Source organism: Natrix helvetica (genome assembly GCF_964273705.1).
Source record: "Natrix helvetica genome assembly, chromosome: 1".
Taxonomy (NCBI): Eukaryota; Metazoa; Chordata; class Lepidosauria; order Squamata; family Natricidae; genus Natrix; species Natrix helvetica.
Genome location: NC_138548.1, coordinates 220735021 through 220757742, shown reverse-complemented (window position 1 = coordinate 220757742; position 22722 = coordinate 220735021). Strand labels below are relative to the sequence as shown.

The 22722-nt window shown below is 45.1% G+C and overlaps 1 protein-coding gene across 2 annotated transcripts in view; it reads right to left on the bottom strand.

Moving 5' to 3' along the window:
• Nucleotides 1-22722, bottom strand: part of ANKRD52 (ankyrin repeat domain 52) — a 90462-nt gene that overhangs the window by 37942 nt on the left and 29798 nt on the right. For both annotated transcript variants that reach the window (XM_081953616.1, XM_081953617.1), the window contains exons 6-16: nucleotides 21741-21828; nucleotides 16369-16511; nucleotides 13240-13452; nucleotides 13034-13112; nucleotides 12191-12305; nucleotides 11490-11572; nucleotides 10546-10663; nucleotides 9036-9104; nucleotides 8244-8384; nucleotides 2886-2963; nucleotides 2179-2290 (exon numbers count right to left, since the gene is read on the bottom strand). In XM_081953616.1, coding sequence (XP_081809742.1) covers nucleotides 2179-2290; nucleotides 2886-2963; nucleotides 8244-8384; nucleotides 9036-9104; nucleotides 10546-10663; nucleotides 11490-11572; nucleotides 12191-12305; nucleotides 13034-13112; nucleotides 13240-13452; nucleotides 16369-16511; nucleotides 21741-21828 — 1239 coding nt within the window. The remainder of the gene's footprint in view (nucleotides 1-2178; nucleotides 2291-2885; nucleotides 2964-8243; nucleotides 8385-9035; nucleotides 9105-10545; nucleotides 10664-11489; nucleotides 11573-12190; nucleotides 12306-13033; nucleotides 13113-13239; nucleotides 13453-16368; nucleotides 16512-21740; nucleotides 21829-22722) is intronic.

Here is a 22722-nt window from a genome sequence, read left to right as displayed (position 1 = left end):
GAAAGGATTTTCCCAACGTACTTCAGTAGCACATTACAAATATATTACTTGGCTATATTTCTGAAGGCATTTTAATATATAAAACATTACTCTATAAAAATAATTGTTGCCTAAGAAAAACTAAATACAGGTAGTCCTCAACTTGCAACAGTTCATTTAGTGACCATTCGAAGTTACAATAGCATTGTAACAGTCTTGTGACCATTGTTCACACTTATGAATGTTGCAGATTCCCCATGTTTATGTGAACAAAATTCAGTTGTTTGGCCACTGGCATATATTTATGATGGTTGAAGGGTCATGTGATCACCTTTTGCAACATTCTGACAAGCAAACTGCAGGAAGTGTTTTTCCAATGCAAGTATCCACGCTGGGGCTTGCAAATGAAGATCTCTGGTGAACCAGATTTCCCTGCAGGGGTGGGGATTGCAATGTGGTAACGATCAGCAGCCAGAGGATGAATTCTGGCCCACACTGTCTTTCCAGATACAAAGGAGAGACATGAGATTGCCCACTTCCACTCCAGAATGCTGCAGGAAATAAGGTTCGTACGGTCAACTCGTGAGTGGAATGCTTGGGAATTGAGAGTTCCCAATCTAGCTCACAGCTATGATGCTGCCTCTGTGGACACAACATTTGCACAAGCCTTCTTAAGCACTTTTGGACGAAATTAATGTATATCTAAAGAGAGATTTTCTGAGAACAGGATAGGAGGATTCAACCTGGCGAGTCAACATTCTTTCTGGACCCGAAAGGGAAAATAATGGTTTTAAAAATTTAAAACTTGTATAAATAGTGTGTCAAATATACAAGATATTGGAAATGTAATCAATCCAAAGGGAACTTTTATCACTTTCGATGGACATATTAAAAAAATAAGAGTTATTGTGATCAGATGCATGTTTTAATTCAGAACATTTAAAAAATATGTGCACAATTGAAATCAGAGTTTTTTCTTCTTCTGTTGGATAAGCTGTTGGGGAAAAACAGGGGACTTTGTTTTTACATATCGTAACAGCAGCGAGACATTTGCATACATAGGGATGGAAAGATCTACAAATTCCCACAATGGAGGAATAAATGGTGGAATTAATGGAAGTGGTGAGGTGACAAAACTAATTATGAAAACATTGTCTAGCTTTGTTTCTACATGAAAACTACTTTTTGCTTGACACCAAAAGGAATGCTATAGTAATTCTGTAATTTGATTATTAGAATTATGATTACAGAAATGCTGTGGTAATAATGAATTTCAGATCAAAAGGTTAATGTACAGGTAGTCCTCGACTTAAAGCAGTTCATTTAGTGACCGTTCAAAGTTACAACAGCACTAAAACGACTGTGGCAAGGAAGGTCGTAAAATGGGACAAAAGTCACTTAACCAATGTCTCACTTAACAGAATTTTGGCCTCAGTGGTTTTAAGTCAAGGACTACCTGTATTCTATATTTATAATTGTATTAAAGAAAGTTGGGATTCCCCCCCCTTTTCTTTCTGCCCCCCTCTCCATTTATCCCTTGTACTTTGCCCTTCCCTATCTTTTTATCCTAAATTTTATGTTTTAAAAAATATTTTTTATTCTTTGTAGAAATTTAATAAAGTACAATTAAAAAAAGAAAAGGCAAAGAAAACACAAGCTATTTCAGATGAGAGGAAAGAAGAATTAAATATATTTCTTATATTTCTTTGGATGCATAGGTATGAAGAATGCTTTAGTGGCTTAACAAGCATCTTATGAAGTACTAATAATGTTACTAATTTTATAATGCTGGGAGCAAGGAAAGACAGAGAGTATCGAATATGCATACAAACAGTATAATAATGAAGGAACAGAAATGTATGCAGAAGCACATCTAAAATGAAGACCAAGAAGAGCAATAAAATACACAGCAGTGTATACATCTTTGTATTTAAAGCACAGATATAATGCTTTATCTGGAAACTGGGGGGAAAGGAGTCTATCTGCAGTCTTGGAGATTACTGTCTAGCTCATGAGAGTTTATTTAGCCACCCAAATTCTGTATCTCAACCTGACTTGTTTCTAATCTGGCCATTTCCCAATGCCCTCCAAGAAATGAACCGTATAATAGTCATCAACAGAGAAAACGATGACCCATTCAAGTGTCCACAGAGGTTTCCTCTCATTTTTAAAGTCCAATTGTCCAAGCTTCAGACTTACCAACTCAAGGTTTTGTCGGTTGCCATAGGCAGCTGCGTAATGGACAGCAGTGTATCCCTGTTTGTCTCGGAGAGAGGGGTCAGCACCATTATCCAGTAAGAACTCTAAACAACTGGAATAAATATAATTCAATGAACCCAAGCATCAGATGCATGTAAAAGTTCTAAAAATTCTGTGGAAATCCAGATTTGGTTACGGTCACTAAATCATAAAACCAGTTCACATAAACCACAGTAAAGAAGATACAGTAGCTCCTTCCATGTAATAGGGAGACATACAGCTTAACAACAACAACAACAAAAGTAGCTGTAGTCCATAGGAAGCTCCCAGGAAAGAAACTTGCATCATTACCACGCCACATATAAAACGCAAATGATTTCCTGTTTCATAACAAATTAATACTTGGTCATTTAACAAAAATCCATTGAAGAAAAAATTGAGGTGTATGTGCACACCAATTGAGCATTTATTCATTTTTTAAAAATCCCTTTAGGGTTGTTTTGTAAGCTGAGGCAGGAAAAGCAAAAGAACAGAGTTCATTTTCTACCCCTGTTTAACACCAGCTGAATGCTGAACAATGTGAGTTACTTTAATGGAATCTTGAGAAGATGCAGATTCTCTAAAATATCAACTGGGTTGCATTAAAAGTAATGTGGAGAAAAAAGATAGCCAAGGGATAACAAAGAGAGTTCGGGTGAGCTACTCACAAGATGGCCTCCTTCAGTCGTGACTCTTTCAGTGGCTCTTCATCAGTGTCATGGCTGTTTCCTGAATGAGTCTCAGCTCTGCAAGAGCAGAAAACTAGGTTAGTTTTACCAACATACAGCAGACACAGAATGTGTGTACATATTATGTACATAGTATATACATACTATCCCACTGGTGGACAACTGATTGTCCCAAGAGGCCTCGTGAGAAACTGGGACTGTTGTGGAGGGCCACTACCGCTGCCGCTGCCCCGCCCTGTCGACCCCTCTATTGCACCTATACCCCGCCCCAGACATAGCAGGCTGGATTATGGCTGCTTGCAGGCTGGATGTGGTTCATGGATCATAAATGCCCAAGTCTATATTATCCAGTAAAAACTCTGCATTTTAGAATCTTATTTACAAAAATTATTTTATAATAATCACGTATGATAATTTGTTAAAAAAAGGAATATGTACTAAATCAGGACTGATGGCAACAACAGCTTAATGGATTATTAAACTGCACACTCCACATAGATGAATCTCACCAAAAATTAACAGTTACCCAAATGAGATTAAACTAAATCCCAGGCAATGAGACAGAGCTTATCATCGCCTTCTGCCTTCCTTACAATACATGGGGAAAAGGCAGCAGTAATTTAGAGGTTGGCTTAGATTTTAGAGTTTAGAGATCGAAACATATGAACAAGTGAGACTAAAGGCATTGCACTTCAGACAGATATAAAACTGAAAACTGGAGAAGGGGAGGAGCTTCCTGGAGGATGGCGGTCGGCCTCTGAGCTCCGTGGGTTTACGGGGCTCTTTTTGACGGGCTGGGTTGCTGCCGGCCCTCTTCACGATCTGGAGGACCGGGAACCTACTCAATGACCACCCTGGCTCATTCTAGGACCCAAGCGGTCCCCCAGGGTGGTCGGACAGCAAAGGAGAACGAGAAGAATGGGCCGACCGTTCAGCCGAAGGGGTAGGCCTCCGTATGAAATCCGGCAGAGAGCCGGGAAATGGCGGCTGCCGCGCTGATATGCTCCGGGAGGTTGCAGGCGTCGGCGGCGTTGGAGTTGGCGATTTGTGAGCAGCGTCAACCAGAGGTGAGAGCAGCGACGCCCTGAGCGGCTAGCGGCGAGGGAAGCGATGGCGACCCAAGCGAGGGACGGCGGAAGGAGGAGGCGGCGGTGGTGTCCAGAGCGGCGGCGACCCGAATGGCGACCGGGGACGCCAAACATCAGATCCCCGACCCGCCGCGAGCCCCAAACTTACCGGAGGCCTAGCGAAGGCCATGTAAAGGCCGAGCTAGGCTTGAGACGCCGGAGGACGCCGGAGGACATCGGAGGCCGGCAGAAGGCCGGAGGAAAGAACAGAAGCCAGCTGGAGTGGGGCTTGGAATGACGGCTGGGAGCCGCTGTTCCCCCCCTCGCCCACCATGGACCATCTGCTAGCCCCTTACATTTTCTGATCAGTTCAACCTCCCCACATCGAGGTCTGCGGACTACTGGCTCTTATCCATCCCCCTCGTTTTGGAGCCCTGACTGTCAATCTGTCTTGGTTCCTAATGGCATATAGGCCTAACATCATCAGCACCCAGAATCGACCTCAGGCCCTGTTGAAAACTATAATCCACCACGTATCTGAAGTCTGACCTGATTCTACTGCGGGAGTCCCCCCTCTCGCAGGTATGGCCCTCCGCCCTTTCGAGGGCCCACCTTGATGACGGATTCATTAATCCAGAGAGGTGGAGGAAGCGGAGACTCAGGGGTTTTTTATGTAAATGTTTTTAACTGTTTTAGGGGGATCCAGGGTGGGGGGAAGGGTTAACCAAGCCAGGAATGGGGGCAGGGCCAGGCGAACAGGTGGGGTCGGGAGGGAAGTGAGCGGAGTGGGGGAGGGGAAGGAGAACGACGTTCCTTCAGAGGGTTCCTTTATTCCAACGGTCGTAGGAAGGGGTGGATGCGAGGACAGACGGAGATTCTGCAGTCGGTTGGGAGACCGGGGCCGCTGGACACGCCCGGTCATTTGTACCAACCCCCGCATTCTAGGTGGCCAAGACCTACAGAGCCAGGGCCTGAGGCTGATGCTGTGCAACGCAAGGTCCGTTGTCAATAAGGCCCCCCTCATTTACGATTTGATCTCAGAGGGGGAGCCGGACCTTGCAGGGATTACGGAAACCTGGCTGGGCCACGAGGGGGGCTTACCCCTCGTGGAAATGTACCCACCAGGATACCGTGCATTCCATCAGCCTCGTGCCCGGGGCAGGGGTGGTGGGGTAGCGGTAATTATACGGGAAGGTCTGGAACCGAAAGAATTCACTGTACCACAGATATCCGGGTGTGAGTCTCTTGGTGTGAGATGGGGCCCAGGGAGTCAGTTGGGTCTGCTGATTGTATACTTGGCTCCTCGCTATGCATCAGCGGCCCTGCCAGAGCTCCTCGAGATGATTGCAGGGATGGCGGTTGAAACCCCCAAGCTATTAGTTATGGGGGACTTCAACCTGCCGTCGACGGGCGAGTCATCCGAGGCGGCTCGGGAGTTCATGGCTTCCATGACAGCCATGGACCTGACCCAAATAATTCAGGGCCCCACACACAAGGGAGGCCACACGCTGGACCTTACTTTTATCTCTGGACAGTGGAAGAGTGATCTGGGAATAGGGGATTTAGTTATTGCACCCCTGTCATGGTCAGATCACTCGCTTCTCCTGCTCGACTTCCCAGGCGCTACCCCCCATCGCGGGGAGGCGGAACCAGAAGGTCCTAGATGGTTCCGCCCCAGGCGACTGATGGAACCTGATAGGTTCCAGATGGAGCTTGGGCCACTTCCTGTAGCCCTGACCCGCTCCCGGATGGAGGACCTGGTGGCCACATGGAACAATGCGGCGGCCGGGGCCTTGGACCGGGTTGCGCCTTTGTGGCCTCTCCGGTGGCAGCGAACCACCCTGGCCCCTTGGTTTACCGAGGAGCTAAGGGTGATGAAACGCCACAAGAGACGCCTAGAGAGCAGATGGAGATCCTCTCGCCCCGAATCTGACCGAACACAAGTACGAGCCTATTTACGGACCTACCTTGTGGCATTAAGGGTGGCCAAGCGTCGATACTGCGCCACTCTTATTGCGTCCGCAGAAAACCGCCCTGCTGCCCTGTTTCGGGTGACCCGCTCCCTCCTTTCACAGAGGCCGCGGGAAGCCCCCTTGCAGGGTAGAGCAGAGGAATTTGGGGAATATCTGCAGGACAAAATCGCTCAGATCCGGAGTGAATGAGTCTCCCTCAGTGATCCAGAGGAGACATCGGAGGCGAGTCTTGAGGGACCATGCTGGGAGGAGTTTGACTCCATTGCCGCCGAGGATATGGACAGGTTACGTGGGCGACTGCGGGCCACCACATGTTTATTGGACCCGTGTCCCTCCTGGCTTATACTGGCAGCCTGGGAGGTCACACGAGGCTGGCTCCTGGGACTAGTGAACGCTTCGTTGAGCGAGGGGTCCTTGCCGGCCGTTTTGAAAGAGGCGGTGGTGAGGCCCCTGCTTAAAAAGCCTTCTCTGGACCCAGCAGAGTTAGCCAATTATCGTCCCGTCTCCAACCTTCCCTTCCTAGCGAAGGTTGTAGAGAGTGTGGTGGCGCAACAGTTCCCCCGACACCTGGAGGAAATTGATTATCTAGACCCGCGCCAGTCCGGTTTCCGGCCCGGTCACAGCACGGAGACGGCTTTGGTCGCGTTGGTGGATGATCTCTGGAGGGTGAAGGATGGGGGCTGTTCCTCCATCCTAGTCCTATTAGATCTCTCAGCGGCTTTCGATACCATCGACCATGGTATCCTATTGCGTCGGCTGGAGGGGCTGGGGGTGAGGGGCACCGTACTGCGGTGGTTCTCCTCCTACCTCTCCGGTCGGACGCAATGTGTGTTGGCAGGAGAGCAGAGGTCGACCTTGAGGCCACTCATGTGTGGGGTGCCACAGGGGTCGGTCCTCTCACCTCTCCTGTTCAACACATACATGAAACCACTGGGCGAGATCATTCGAGGGTTCGGGGTTGAGTATCATCTGTATGCCGATGATACTCAGTTATACATCTCTACCCCGAACCACCCCAACGAAGCCGTCGAGGTGATGTCCCGGTGTCTGGAGGCCGTACGGGTCTGGATGGGAGACAACAGACTCAAGCTCAACCCTTCCAAGAAGGAGTGGCTGTGGTTACCGGCGCCCCGCTTCAGCCAGTGGGTTCCATCTCTGGCCATTGGGGGCGAACAACTGCTCCCCGTGGACAGGGCGCGCAATTTGGGCGTCCTCCTAGATACCCGGCTGTCGCTGGATGACCATGTGACGGCCGTGGCTAGGGGGGCGTTCCACCAGGTTCGCCTGGTGCGCCAATTGCGCCCCCTACTGGATCGGGACGCTCTTCGCACAGTCACTCATGCCCTGGTGACGTCTCGTCTGGATTACTGCAATGCTCTCTACATGGGGCTCCCCTTGAGATGCACCCGAAGGCTGCAGCTGGTCCAGAATGCAGCCGCGCGGGCGATTATGGGGAGTACTAGGTACTCCCATGTAACACCGCTCCTGCGCGAGCTGCACTGGCTACCTGTGGCTTTTCGGGTGCATTTCAAGGTGTTGATTATCACCTTTAAAGCGCTCCATGGCTCAGGACCTAGTTATTTGCGGGATCGCATCCTACCCCACACATCCCTGCGACCAATTCGCTCTCACAGAGAGGGACTCCTCCGGGTACCATCCGCTAAGCAATGCCGGCGGGCGGTGCCCAGGAGTAGGGCCTTCTCTGTGATGGGCCCAACCCTCTGGAACGACCTCCTCCCCGATATTAGAATTACTGCTGATCTCCGCTCCTTCCGTAAGAAACTCAAGACCCACCTGTTCCAATTAGCTGGCCTGGCCCAATCACAATCATAATCATAATCTAATCCCGACCTTCCTGGCCGGTATTTTAAATTCTAAACTTTGGGGTATTTTAATTGGTTTTAATTATTAGTTAATTTTAGGATCATTGTACAGACTTTTTGTTCAATCTGTTTGTCTGGGGTTTTGTATTTCTGTTGTTTATAGTGCATTTCATTTCTGTCTGTACACCGCCCCGAGTCCCCTCGGGGAGAGGGGGCGGTTTATAAATTTAATAAATTGAAATTGATTGAAATTGAAGACCTACTTTACCCTAAATAGCTCAGTAAGAATGCAGACACTGATTCCTTGATTCACAGTGTTTCTTAGGAAGAGCTTTTGTGCTGAATTGTTTCCCCAATCTTATTTTCCAGTGCCAGGAAACCAAATAAGATAATTCCATGGAAGGATTCTCTGATGAGGAAATTGAAACCAATTGTACCCAGCTAAGTCATACTCTTTCCTTTTCTTTTTCCTACCTCCTGTAAGTGTCTGAAGCAGCAGCATAATGTAAGGGGGTGCAGCCTTTACAGTCAGCTTCATTAATACTGGCTCCGGCAGTGACTAGTGTCACCGTACACTGATAGCTGCCATTCGCGGCTGCATAGTGCAAAGGAGTCCTGGATTAAAAAAAAAAAGAGGAGGAGGAAAGGGAGTATCAGATAATGTTCCTATGTGACATATAAGAAGGTTACACCAGTTCATCAACTCAATGGCAAGTTCATGTAGCAAACTGATCGGGATTAAAAGGCCACGGGGCCAGACTGAAGCAGCTACTCAACCAAGTCTAGTCAAGTAATATATTGAAGGAATAAGAAGTCTGTTCCTCTTTGTCGTTTTTAAAACTGCTCCGATACAAAAATAGCACTGCTCAATTGTAAAGTTTCATTCTCAAAGCAACCTTTAAAGATTGCTTTAAAGCCATTTTAACAGATCCAGAATTCAGTCTATGAGACGAGAGAGGCTTAAATTCCAGTCCTGCCACCTTTAAAGCAGACATTGCATCCCAGAACTGCTACCACTGAGTTACATCAGCAAACTGAAAAGAGACATTCAGTGAAGTATTGCCCAAATTCAACTACCCAACTCCCAAAAGCAGAGCATTGAGGGTCAGCCAGGTAACCTGCAAGTGAGCGCCTCGATCTCAGTAGTATTTTAACAGAACCATTTATACCTCTAAATCCATTCTCAAGGAGGCCCAGCATGTGGCTTTTAATCTTGGACATTTCTTTCTCACTCAGGGTCTCAAAGATACAGTGTTCTATATTTACCTTCCAAACTTATCTCTCCTCCTCAAGTCAGCTCCGCTGCTCAACAGCAAGTTAAGACATTCAACATTCCTGCAGAGAAGCCAAAGGGTAAAGAAGATATCTCTGAATAACGTTGTGGGTTTATTTTCCAGATGAAAGAACAGGCTGAGAATCTGCCTCAGTTCCAAACGTAGAATGTTAACCCAACAAATGCCCACCTTGTACCAGTGATGCCCAGTCTAGAAGGGAAAGGTGGGGATGGAGAAAGATGCCAGCCTTATTTCTGTTCTGACCTAGGCTTCCCAAGACCACGAAGCAAGCTCCTTGTTCCGACAAAAAACCCTTTTATTAATTTGCTGTGAATTCTGCTCATTCACATCCAGCAAAGTCTTTCAAGGGAGGATTTACAGTCACAGACCTTATCTGGCTTGGAGAGCTGATAGGCCGATATCTGCAAAACTTGGCAAGGAGTCTCGGAGAGTCACGAACCAATTAAGCAAACTAATTGTCTCCTGCATCTTTTGCTCCTCTTTTATTTCCTCTGGGAGGGGCCATTCATCGTCCACCTGTGGCCTTACTTCCAAGTCAACCCCTGTTTTTTAACTGTTCCTTTCGTCTAGCAACTCTAAGTATCCGCACACTGGGAACAGGCTCTAGCTGTTCGTCTGCCTCACTGATGTCAGACTCCGACAGCAACTGATGACTGACAGAGGGCCCTGGCTCCCTCTCTGCCTCCAACACAGAGCCCTCATCAGAGCCTTCCCCAGACTCCAAGACTGGCCCATGTTCCTCCCCAACCTCCTCACTGTCCAAATCTGCTGCCAGCTCTGCTGGCCTCTGGCAGGCCACAACAATTTCTTAGTCTTTTACTGCATGATGGAGTAATAGCGGAAGATGATGTGGGATGGAGAAATCAACCTACCTCTGCAAAAGGCAATGCTGTATTAATTACTCCATGCTAATAAAGATTAGCCTAATATTTGCTTTGATCACAGAGAATTGTCTCCACCTGACTAGAGTAGTATTCCAAGAAATGGTTATTCTCCAAGCCTATTTTTCTCCAACTGAACAGAAGTGGCCAACTGCATACAGATGGTCTTCTACAGATATTACTTGATGGTCATAAAACTGGTCACCCATGTGACTGACCCATTTTACAACCTTTTTGTTTGCAGTTGTTAAGCCAACGAAATGTTCGCTGTAGATTGGTTTTGCAGAAAATGTTGTAATTGGTAATGTTTCTGTGAGATGCTGCAAACAGCCATGAATGTGAGCCGGTGGTCAAGTGGCTGAAGTGAGGTCATGTGATGGGGAGCACAGCAGTCAGAACTTTGAAACTGGGTCTTAAGTACCCCCCAGGGGACGTTCGTCATAAGTCTGAGTGGTGGCTAAGCAACCAGTCGTTAAGTCAAGGACTACCTGAAATCTAACCGTCCTTTCTCTTAATCTAAAAATAATAAGATTGGGAATCTTTCTTTCAGAGTTATCCCAAGGAATGTCTTGCCACATTAACAGTACATTAATTGCTCACCCTCCGGAAGCAGCAGCATGGAGGCAGGTCCTCCCGAGGTTATCTGGCGTATTGATATCAAAGCCTGCAGACAGCACATGCTCGTTGCTGAGTGAGGAGACAATGCTGTACAACTGACCTGAGAATCAGAAGAAAGTGAAGGGTGACTGGGAAATGGGATTAATTTACCATGACTCATACCATGACTCATTTACCATAAAATCTTCGGTGTAAAAAAAAGTAGCCTAAAAGAAAGGTTGTGTTGATTTTAATCAGTGCCAAATGAAATAGGTAAAAGTGATTTGTTTATGTGGAGAAAATAAATGAGGATTGAATAAAAAAACAGAAATAGATTGAGAGGAAGAGGAAGATGGAAAAAAATCTAGTTGGATGGCATTTATGAGATCCTCGCGAGAGGTGGAATGTTTAAAGGGAACAAGGCAACATGAAGTAACCTACAAGGGGAAAGTGAGAATGGTTTACAGGGTTGGTAGAAATTAGATCATTTATATTTCCTTTTCTTATCTCCTACATTACATCTGGCCCTTAAATGATAAATTATACACTGGACTGTAAAAAGTATCAAGCTAGGATAAAAAAAGTGAATATTATTTAATGCCTATTTATACTTAATTTTAATTAATTTTAATAAATGCAGTTAACTCTGTACTTACTAATTTACCCCTTCCATCATACGAAACACTACAAATTTGGATGCAATTTTGCTAGGGATTTTGCTGGTCATTTGCCAAAGCTAGAGACCCTGTGGCCCCTTGAAGCCACAGGCTTACACCTTTGATTCTTGCTAAAAATGCTTCACATTTGCCAACTACTAGGTAATACATTCAGACAATTCCTCTATTTTTCAAAGCATTCACACAGTTGGCTTGCTCTGAATTCAGCCACATGTACAAAAACAACCATCTCCTTATGAACCCCCCCCCCCAGTTCAATAGAAAACTTACCTGAGGAAAGTAGCTTACGACAACAGTCTGAGAATCCAAAGAGAACAGCTAAGTGCAGAGGGAACATGTCGTGGATCCCACGCCTGAAAGAATAAAAGATCAAAACATGATAGTACACAAGGCCAAGGCTGCAAACAGAGGAGGAACAAAGTGATCTCCACCCCCACATGGGCACATTGACTTCATTTAGAGCCTTGGTGGCGCAGTGGTCAGAATGCAATATTATAGCCTAATTCTACCAGCTGGCAGCAGTTTGACCCTGACCATTTCAAGGTTGACATAGCTCTCCATTTTTCCAAGGTTGGTAAAATAAGGACCGAGATTGTTGGGGACCATATGCAGACTCTGTAAACTGCTTAGAGAGGGCTGTAAAACACTGTGAAGCGGTATATAAGTCTAAGTACTATTGCTATTTACAACTTGCATACCATCAATTCTAAACTACCATCACCCTCAACTATATGCTGGTATACTCTACTGTCAGTCAGTCAGTCACTGCTCTACTACAGAGTCCAATAATGACACATTTCAACCTGGTCGTGGCTAACTAGCAGAGTACACATTTGGCTGAACATTACTTTAAGCCAATTGTTAAGTGTGGTTTATTCTGCCCTGACGATTCTAATCAGTTAGGAGGGAAACAAGTCAGAATTCTAGATCTGTGACCTTAACATTAATTCGGATGAGAAATATGCCCTCACCTTGCAGTGTCAGCACCATTCGTCATCAAAGTACTAATTAGCAGCTCATGGCCATATCTAGCAGCAACGTGGAGGGGGGTATTGCCATATTTGTCAGCGCAGTCAATCTCACTGCCTGAGAAACAAACAGATTGCATCAATATTTTTTCTTCAATTCACTCAGAGGCAACAGGTGACTCCACTTTAGCCACCAAGAGATGAGAATGTACTTATATAGAACAGGCTTATACGATTTGTTTTTACATGGGGCTACATGAGAAACTGGATCTGCTGTGGAGGGCTGCCATCCCGTCACTGCCCTTGCCCCACCGCCCTACCCCCGATGCTGCCACCACCTCTCACACAGACGCACACCATTGTCACGGGCTGGACTGGACCACCCATGGGCCGGATGTGGTGCACAGCCCATAAAATGCCCAGGTCTGGTACAAAACTATTGACCAAGTCATAAGAGTTGGAAGTGATCATAGAGGTCACCTAATCCAACCCTCTGTTCAGTGCAGGATCCATGGAGAGTAACTGTTTAATAACTTTACATACATTTCCCTTTGTGCCTAACTTTCAGAACAATCAAAGAGAAATTAATTTGGAGGAAATCAAAGTTGCTGTAATTCAAAATGACAAAAACAAAATACTGAAAGTAACAAATACAAGTAAGTTCGAATACCTGCAGGGACTGGTAACTTTGTTAAGGCAATGAGTGTCGACAAATAAACAACTGAAATCTTGAATAGGATCCCCAAAACTTACATGATGTCTCAGTCTTGTCAGATCTCAGCCTGAGAAAACAATACTGTAAAATATTAGGATGGTTTCCTTAACAGGAAATAACTGACCACTTACCATTTTGTATAAGAATTTGAGAGCGTGTAAACCGTCCATGAATGGCAGCCATGTGCAAAGGACTCTTCCCTTCTTTACTCTGCAAACATCAAAGCTTTAGTCAGCCAACAAGGAGGTCCATTTGCTTTTAATGCCCCCAGGAATGCTTAAGTCATTTCCATTTTCCCCGTGGCTCTATTTATTCAATGCAGCACCTCTGGCCATACCTGAAAGTTCACATCAGCTCCATTATTGACAAGAAGTTCCAGGCACAGGGCTCCGTTGGTGGAGACGGCAGCAAAGTGCAGGGGGGTAAAGCCCTTTTCATTGGGCTGATTGACATTGGCGCCATAGTTGACCAGTTCATTCGCCACGGCATCCTGGCCCATGTAACAGGCAATGTGAAGTGCAGTGTTGCCAAAGGAATTTGGTTCATCAATCTGTAAGAAAACACAGGAAGGCAGCATTCGAATAGGCTGAGACGGTGTTGGGCACAGGGTTTGACCAAAGGGGATAAAAGTTCATATGCTATTGCTGTCTGACAGCCCAACCGGTTATACTCAAGCACATCTTCTCTCCAAGAAATTTTAACAGATTAACAGAGTTGGAAGGGACCTTGTAGGTCATCTAGTCCAACCCCCTGCCCAAGGAGACTCTACATCATTTGTGACAAACTGCCCCACACATCCCTTCGGCCGATTCGCTCACACAGAGAGGGACTCCTCCGGGTGCCATCCACTAGGCTGTGCCAGCGGGCGACGCCCAGAGGAAGGGCCTTCTCTGTGATGGGCCCGACCCTCTGGAATGACCTTCCCCCTGATATTAGAACAACCACGGACCTCCGCTCCTTCCGTAGGAAGCTCAAAACCCACCTGTTTAATCTAGCCGGCTTGGCCTAATTCCAGCTCTCCCACCTCAGTCTGTATTCTTAAATTTTGGTCTTAGGCTAAGTTTTTAATTTTTATAAATTTGTACAGGGGTTTAAAGTTTAATTCGATTTTAACTATATTTATGATTATTTGTAAGGTTTTTAATTTGGTACCTGTACACCACCCCGAGTCCCTTCGGGGAGAGGGGGCGGTCTAGAAATCAAATCAAATAAATAAAAATAAATAAAACGGCAGTCCAATCTCTTCTTAAACGCTTCCAGTGATGAAGCTTCTGAAGGCAAGCTGTTCTATTGGTTGATTGTTCTAACTGTCAGAAAGTTCCTCCTCATTTCTAGGTTGAATCTCTCCTTGTTCAGTTTCCAGCCATTATTCCTTGTCCAGCCTTCGGGTGCTTTGGAAAATAGCTTGATCCCCCCTCCCCCTCTCTCAAATATTGGAACAGTGCTATCATGTCTCCCTGGTCCTTCTCTTCACTAGACTAGCCATGCCCACTTCCTGTAACCTTTCTTTCCCTCTTTTTAGGAGATGTTGATAAGACAGGCTATCTTATCTTGGCAATAAGCTAACCAAAAAATAATGTTACAGATGTTAAATATTAAATTACAGAACTGTCAGGATCATGATTTACAAGAAAATACAATGGTCCAAGACAGCAGCTGTTCAGCTACAGACTGAGAGCTCTTTATCCAAGCAAAGGCAAGAGATGTTTCATAGCATTCCTCTTTTTATTCTTATCACAAGGGGATCATAAAGAAAAACATTTCTTTTTGAACATAGTCTGAAGAATAAATAGACAATATTGCCCATAATTCTCTAACTTACATAAAATAATAGAGAATTGGTTAGAGATCAAGACTTAGCACAAATTCCTGGCTAGATATATTATCTATTTCTATGGAAATAGCAGGGCCCTTAACTTCCTGGAATTCTCCAGTTTCTTTGGGATTCAAAAATAATAATTCAGAGGCTGGTAGTCACAAGCGGTTTTTAGTTCTCACTAGATGATAACCCGGCATTCTCCGGGTATTTATTTATAGGGGGAAACTGTCCGGACCAAACGTAATTTCTAATGTTGGATTTTCCCCCTTACCAGAGGGAGCCCTCTTGTGGAGTACTGTGAAGCTGTTATCATGGCAACTCCAGTGCACAGTACAGTAGAAGCCATTTTACGGCAGTACAGTAGAAGCCATTTTAAGGCACAACAGGCTGTAACTTAACAAAACACACACTCTGAAGGGTGTTAGGGGTGTCTTACTCCCACAATATTTCCAGAGAGTAAGCCATCTGTGTACCAAGTTTCATTGAAATCGCTCAAGACGTTCCAAAGTTATGCTGGAACATACACACAGAGTCATATATACATACATACATACATACATACATACATACATACATACATACATACATACATTTTATACATATACATTGTCACTTTCTCCCAGAGCATGCTTGTCAAAAAAATATTCTGCCATTCCAGATTTTAGTGCTCTCATTTTGCGCAAGTTAGTCTCGTGGTCACCCAGCTCTTTCATGGATTTAACTCTGTTTCCAGTTGTTGCCCAGTTTCCCCCTTGATTTTAAAAGAATCAAGTTTTTTTTTTAATCTCCCTCAGAGGAAGGAACTGGGTGAAGAGACTCTGTATATAATCAAGAACCATTAATGGCTAATCCTGCAACCAACATTCTCAACAACGCCATTAAAAAAAACCTGTCTTAATCTTCAAGCTTCAGCTAATGTTCGGTGGGCTTTGCTTAAATCAAGTAAATAAAATCCAGTTTTTAGGAAGTTCACGAGGTGTTGCTTCAAAGTTATATATAGGATTATACTATAAAACTCCCTTGATTTGCATTACTGTATCTGAAAAGCTGTAATACTTATAAAATCTGTAGACTGCATCTTAACTTAGATTAAAATATTTGCTGTTGGAAGCTACTCTCAATTTTTAACCACTACAGGTAGCATTTGGGGCAGGAAATTGCTATTGCTAAGAGATGCACTTGTAAAGCACAACATCATATGACCGTGTCACCTAGCGACAAGAACCTGGGTTGCAACAGTTCAGCAAGGAGCTCATGTGACTGCAACTTCCTGCCACCTTTCTTATTGACTTTGTTCACGGAAGGCTAGCAGGGAATGCCAGAAATTGTGCTCACATGATTACAGGGACAGTGTGACAGCCAGAATTCCCCAAGACACATTACAAGCGCCCCATGTTCCGCATGATTGTAAGTCACTGAATGAGCTGTAGTAACCCAAGGACTATTTAAAACAGTTAGTTAAAACAAACAGCATACAAAATTGACTCTCATGAGCTTAATCTAAACTCACATATGTATCATTACAGTAAGTCTAATTTGCCAGACATTATATACGTGCACATCTGAAAGGAACAAGCATGAAAAGAGGATAGGCACACTACAGAGCAACCCAGCGTGCACTAAAACTGGTACTATCATCACACTTGCCTCAACTCCAAGCCTCAGCAGATGTTTCACAACTTCAATCTGGCCGCTGGCTGCTGCTGTGTGCAGCAGTGTGTAACCCTTTTTGTCTTTGCATGTGATGTCAGCTCCACGGGCTACCAGTAGCTTCAAGACTTCCAAATGCCCTAAGAAAAGACAATGCAGAAGACTGATGAATCCATTCAAATGCTTCCACGCCATAGCAAATGGGCGTACAACAGTCTAGATAAGAAAAGAGTCTGAAAGGATTACTCAAATCTTATGAATAAATGATCAGGGACGTGCGGTCAGGGGAGGCAGAGCCGCACCGCTCTCATCATGAAAAAATTTTTAAAAAGGGAAAAGGGAAAAGGCGCTGAGGAGCCTTCTGCACACGTGGTCGGGAATGGGAGCGCTCCGTGGTCCCCTTCATGTTGACTCAGGAGTCAGGAAGGAAGGGAATGGGACCACGTGTGCAGGAGGCTCCTCTAGCCTCAGCCTCCCTCCTGCGCACGTCCCATTCCCTGCCTTCCTAAGTCAACGTGGAGGGGACCGCTCCGTGGTCCCCTTCATGTTGACTTAGGAAGGCGGGGAATGGGACGTGCGCAGGAGGGAGGCTGGAGGGATAGTGGAGGAGGGATCTCGCAGCGTGAGCCGCTGTCCCGCGGAGCACGCTCCACGGTCCCCTTCATGTTGACTCAGGAGTCAGGAAGGAGGGGAATTCCCCTCCTTCCTGACTCCTGAGTCAACATGAAGGGGATCGCGGAGCGTGAGCCGCTGTCCCGCGGAGCGCGCTCCGCGGTCCCCTTCATGTTGACTTAGGAAGGCGGGGAATGGGACATGCACAGGAGGGAGGCTGACGTGGTCCCATTCCCCTCCTTCCTGAGTCAACATGAAGGGGACCGCGGCTCACGCTGATGATGTCACCAGCCTCACCAGCCGTAAAGCTCACCGCACGTCACTGTAAATGATCACATGTTTTTGCAAGTTTCGGAAATTTAGTTTGTCATGAAAGATTCCATTTGTCATATGTGAAGCATGATATAGAATGCAATAGTAGCAAGGTTCAAACTTTGAATGCCAAATACATTATTATAAAATTATTCAAGCAGGATAGAATAGAAGATAAGTAGCATGCAGGCATGTAAATTCTCTCCCCCCTCCCCCCAACAAGATTCTGCTTTAGCATGAATTTCTGCTATCCTATTAATCACAGTGCAACATTAAATGAGGATCAATAATACTCGGGGTTAAAATTTAATTAGTTTAATGGCAACAATATTCAAATTATTTAATTGGTGGAGGGAGTCAGATTCCCCCCTGAAGAGTAGCAACATGTTTTCCAGCAGCCCAACTACTCTCTTAACCAAGACAAGAATTTAAGCAGCATTAGCCTTTCTGCAAACAACCTAACACTGTGGTCCAACTTTAGCATCCTGCATTTAATATGTTTACAGCATTCATATTTCACCTTCTTTTGATTTATTCCATATAAAAGATATTGGTTAGCTTTGAAGAATCTATAATTCTTTTATAGTCCTGCTGTTTTATTGTTTTAAAAGCTGCATGTGTGTGGAAATGTATAATTTCAGTGTGTGTCTGTATGTGTGCATAGGTGTGCTTATTAAGTTCAATGTTACTTTGCACAAAGTCAGTAGAGCTACTCCCACTCAGACTGAGTAACTAGAAAATGTAGTTTTCCAAAGGCCAAGTGGATTAATTTAGCTCCAGTCGGCTGCATTCATCATGCAAATTAGATTTTGTCTGTTGCACAAAGTACACACATCTGTTACAGTCCTTCGTTACTATTTTTTTGCTTTCTGACCGTCAATTCCATCCAACCAAATACTGGTTGTTGAGAGTTCAAAAAGATGTCAAGATCAAAGGTTTGCAAGTGTAACATTTATGAAGTAAGTGTGCTGGTTTACTCTGTCTTAGATTGCGACCGGTAAACCTGTTATTTTCTGCTCAAAACTCAGACGCCATTGACAGCCTCGTATACGAAATAAATACACAGCTGAAAAGAGAATATCCTCGTTTAAAGAATATTTTTAAAGAATATACTTCATTGTGTACCCAGTTTATTCATCCGCTGAATTTAAAAAGCGCATTTTTCTACTGACCTCCAAATTGCATTGTTAATGGTTTTTTAGTAACCAAAGCTGTGTATAAGATAACTAGGCCAGGGGTCGGCAACCTTAAACATTCAAAGAGCCACAAAGGTCCTAACTGGAAGCCCCCTGTTCAATTCTGAAGCCAGCCAGAAGTCCAGTTCCCCCACCATAGAGTCTCCTCCTAGCGCAGCATCCTTTTTCCTCTACCTGTCCTAACCGAAAGCCCTATCAATTGTGGAGCTGACCGGCGACAAAGAGCCGCAGCAGAGGGACGAAAGAGCCACAGGTTGCTGACCCCTGAACTAGACCATAAAAGGTGAATGTTTTGAATTAAGTCTTAGAAAGGTATAACATATATGTGACAGATAGGGAGAATCATCACATCTTTTCTATTAGGGATGCCTCTATAGTCCCAACTATAATAAAATAGTAAGAAAACAAGGTAGAAGTAAATAAAGCAAAATTCTAAAAGAATGTCACGGGATATAGAGAGCGAAAACATCAAGTAATACAAATTTCTGCAATACATTTATGGAAACTGCCTCTGGAAAATAAGGCTGAGGTCTGTGATAGTATATAGTATTTGCTACAGCAGTCACCTCTAGATGAGATGGGTGGCATTCAAATCTAATAAATATCTTGCTAAACAGAGCAAGATTAATGCCACCCATGACTGCTGCAGAATGAAATCATTTCATTGAATAAGCATAGAAAACCTGTAATAGGAGATGGACAGGTATTACATACTATACTTCCCATAAACATATTCACATGAAGCAAAGGTCCCAAGAGAGAGACATGCTCATGAGGGAAAGGTACTTTAATTTGATGCCCCACTTTCAATATATATCAAACTCCGTTAGATGGGGAGTTTGCTTCCAATAAGAAATTGCAATGCAAAAGACAAGTTTGTTCCCTGACATTTTTTTTTAAAAAAATGCAACTTTTCCTGTCCCAAATTTTTGCTTCTCAGTTGAAGTATAAAACGAGATTACTGGGGAGTTAGTGGATCCAAATAGCAGTTTAACAGCTGCTGATGTTATCTTAATGCCTCTGTGTATAATTAAATTCCATCCAATTGGAGGGGATTATGTAATTCATTACTGATTGCAGACCGAATGTGGCAAGAGTAATGAAATCAACAGGTGATAGGAATTAAAAGATGGATCTGATAAAAAGTAGCAGATCTAATAACAGTAGTAACAGCTGCCCCTTACCTTAGTGTGACGTTCTACACCTTGCTGAAGGTAGAAGAGATTCCTGTGAGGTAATTCTGTCTCTGGTGCCAGTGGCAGTCAGAGTTACTTAACTGGGACAACAGTTCTAATATGAGGCAGATTCACTAGGCTCCTGCCTATGTGGGCCACCCTGGTTGTGCCTTGGATCTCTGCTCCTACTAATGTATCTTCCATAAACCTTTCTGGGAAGATAATTTTGCACACTACCAGCACACATGTGGGAGGAGGAAGAACTGACCTGTGGTTACTCCTGGGTGGTTCCAGAGTCCTTGGTTCTCTTACCACTAGTGCAGGGGTTTGCAACCTTAAAACACTCATTTGGACCCATTTCCCACAGAAAACACTTAAGGCTCTGGCCATCGTCACCGCTACAACAGCTGTTTCATCCCTCTGTCGCGACAGGGCAACAGGGAGCCGCAGCAGAGGGATGAAAGAGCCACATGCGGGACTGGAACCGCGGGTTGCCGACACCCACACTAATGGTCCCCAATCTTTCCGGTTCTGTGGATTGGTAGTGGTGGCGGCAGCGGTGGTGGGCGAGAGAGGGTTGGTTCCACGCAAGCAGTGGGCTGGTTCACATGCAAAGCTCTATTTGTGCAAGCAGTAGGCACCGTTGTGCAAATGGAGCGGAGTGCCCATGCCCACTGCTTGGGCAAATGGGAGTTTCATACGCTCACCTGCCACTTGAGTGGCCTGGTTCCCAGTGGACCACTGCCTGGTACCAGGTTGCAGCCCAGGGATTGAGAACCCCTGCACTAGTATTTATGGCATCTATGTGAAATCCCTGGGTGAAACCATCAGTTACTTTGAGTCAGAGGTGGTTTGGACAGGTTCACCCAAACAGGTAGCTCTGACTTCAAGCCGAGAGCGAACCGGTTCTCTGTTTCTGTGAAAGTGGACCCACTTGCCCGCCCCTGCATTATACAAACCTTTATTTCTGCTTCTGAAGCCCAGCTGATCGGGGTGGCAGATTGAATTGCCGCTCCTCAGCAGTTTTCCTTGCTCCTTTCCTTGTTTTCAATGCGGAAGTTCAATTTTCTCTTAACTGTGCATACGTGTGCAGCACGCTCAGTGAATTGGTAGTGAAGCCACCCACCCCTGGTTTGAGTGAGGTATCATTAGTATGCATTAGATATATGCCTCCTCATTGGCCAAACCAGAGATATAGTGTAAGTCTTGACCGAAGGAGGTCTTGCTGGTCCAGAACTCTTATTCCAGTGGTGGGTACCGTTCCGGTACAGTGCTCCGGAGGGCCCGCCCGCCCACACTCCTTACCAGTATTTGAGCACTTTGGAGCTTCCGCGCACACAGTGTATGGCGTCTGCGCAACGCTCTGCCAAGCAGCTGGAGTGTCACGGAGAGTCGCAGGAGGTAAGGACACATGTGTAGGCTGCGCACGCACATTCATGTGGTGGACGCCGGGCCCCGTTGCACCGTACCAGTTGCAACGGGATCCGGAACCCACCACTGCCTTGTTCTCTGCCAGGTCCAGTTCTGACCCTAGGGGATTGCACTGCCCCCAAAGGAACACAGCAGGATTCTTCTGGACTCACATTGAGAACCTTTGCCCAGCTTCCGCTGGTGTGGCAGTTGTGGTAGGTGAAAGATAGGTGAGTTGGGAGGTGGAACCCCACCTCCTAACTCACTTATCTACAGGTGCCAAGCTCCTTTGAAACAACATCACTCCAGACATTCAGACAGCACCCTCCCATTTAAGAAGGCTGTCAAGATGGAAACATTTCATAAAGATTTTGACTTGTTACCATGAATTACAGATTCTTGACTGGTTTCTGGATTTTATTCATGTTAACTGCTTGAGGTACAACAATATATAAAAATGTTAATGAACAAAATGGGAGAGGGGAAATAACTCTATGCCAACCGCAATGTACTACCTCTGGCTCACCACTATTGGGCATCCTTTGTTCTTACTAGGCAAATATCCTGGGTGTATGTTTTTATATATAGTTTCTCTGAAAGCCCTACGTATCAAATATATCAGGCATAACAGAGGGGATATGCAAAACGTGGGAGGGGGACTTACCCAGAAAGGCTGCCCAATGTATCGGCTGTCTCTCCTTCTTGTCGCATGTGCTCAGATTGGCCCCTCTATTTAAGAGCAAGTTTACCATCTAGAAAGAAGATAGACATTAAATAATCTAAAATAAAACCACAAGGCAATCAACTTGACGTTTCCTGCCACTTCCCCCTGTGGATGCTATATGTCACTTTATTTACGTAAATACTGAATCTACGCTTCAGAAGGAAATGGAACAACGAGATTCAGATACAGATAATCTGGAAGTCCATTCTTATTACATAACAAAACCTTACTTTGCTTGCAAAACAGATGTTACCTATTTATGTATTAAACTTTACAAAGTAGCCTATGGCTGTTGGATTATGTTATTATTCATATTAATTAATGAATCATTCATCAGTATGTTAGTTGTATGTTAGTTACATTCTAAAAAAACAAGTTCACATACATCCAATGGTTTGTTTCACACTATGTGTTCTTTACCCAAAAAGAAACTCAACCCCTCCATGATTCTCCAATAGTCTCGTAGCTACTAGCTTAAAAGTCGAAGGGAAAGAAAATATTTTACTACTAGAAGAGCAGAGACTTCTGTCCAACTGTTAAGGTAAAGGTTCCCCTCACACATATGTGCTAGTCGTTACCAACTCTAGGGGGCAGTGCGCATCTCCGTTTCAAAGCCGAAGAGCCAGCGCTTTCCAAAGATGTCTCCATGGTCATGTGGCCGGCATGACTAAACGCCAAAGGCGCACGGAACGCTGTTATCTTCCCACCAAAGGTGGTCCCTATTTTTCTACTTGTATTTTTATGTGCTTTCGAACTGCTAGGTTGGCAGAAGCTGGGAAAAGTAACGGGAACTCACTCCGATACGCAGAGCTAGGGATTCGAACTGCCAAACTGACGACCTTTCTGATTGACAAGCTCAGCGTCTTAGCCACTGAGTCACCGCATCCCTCGTCCAACTGTTACAGTATCCTAAAAGCCAAAG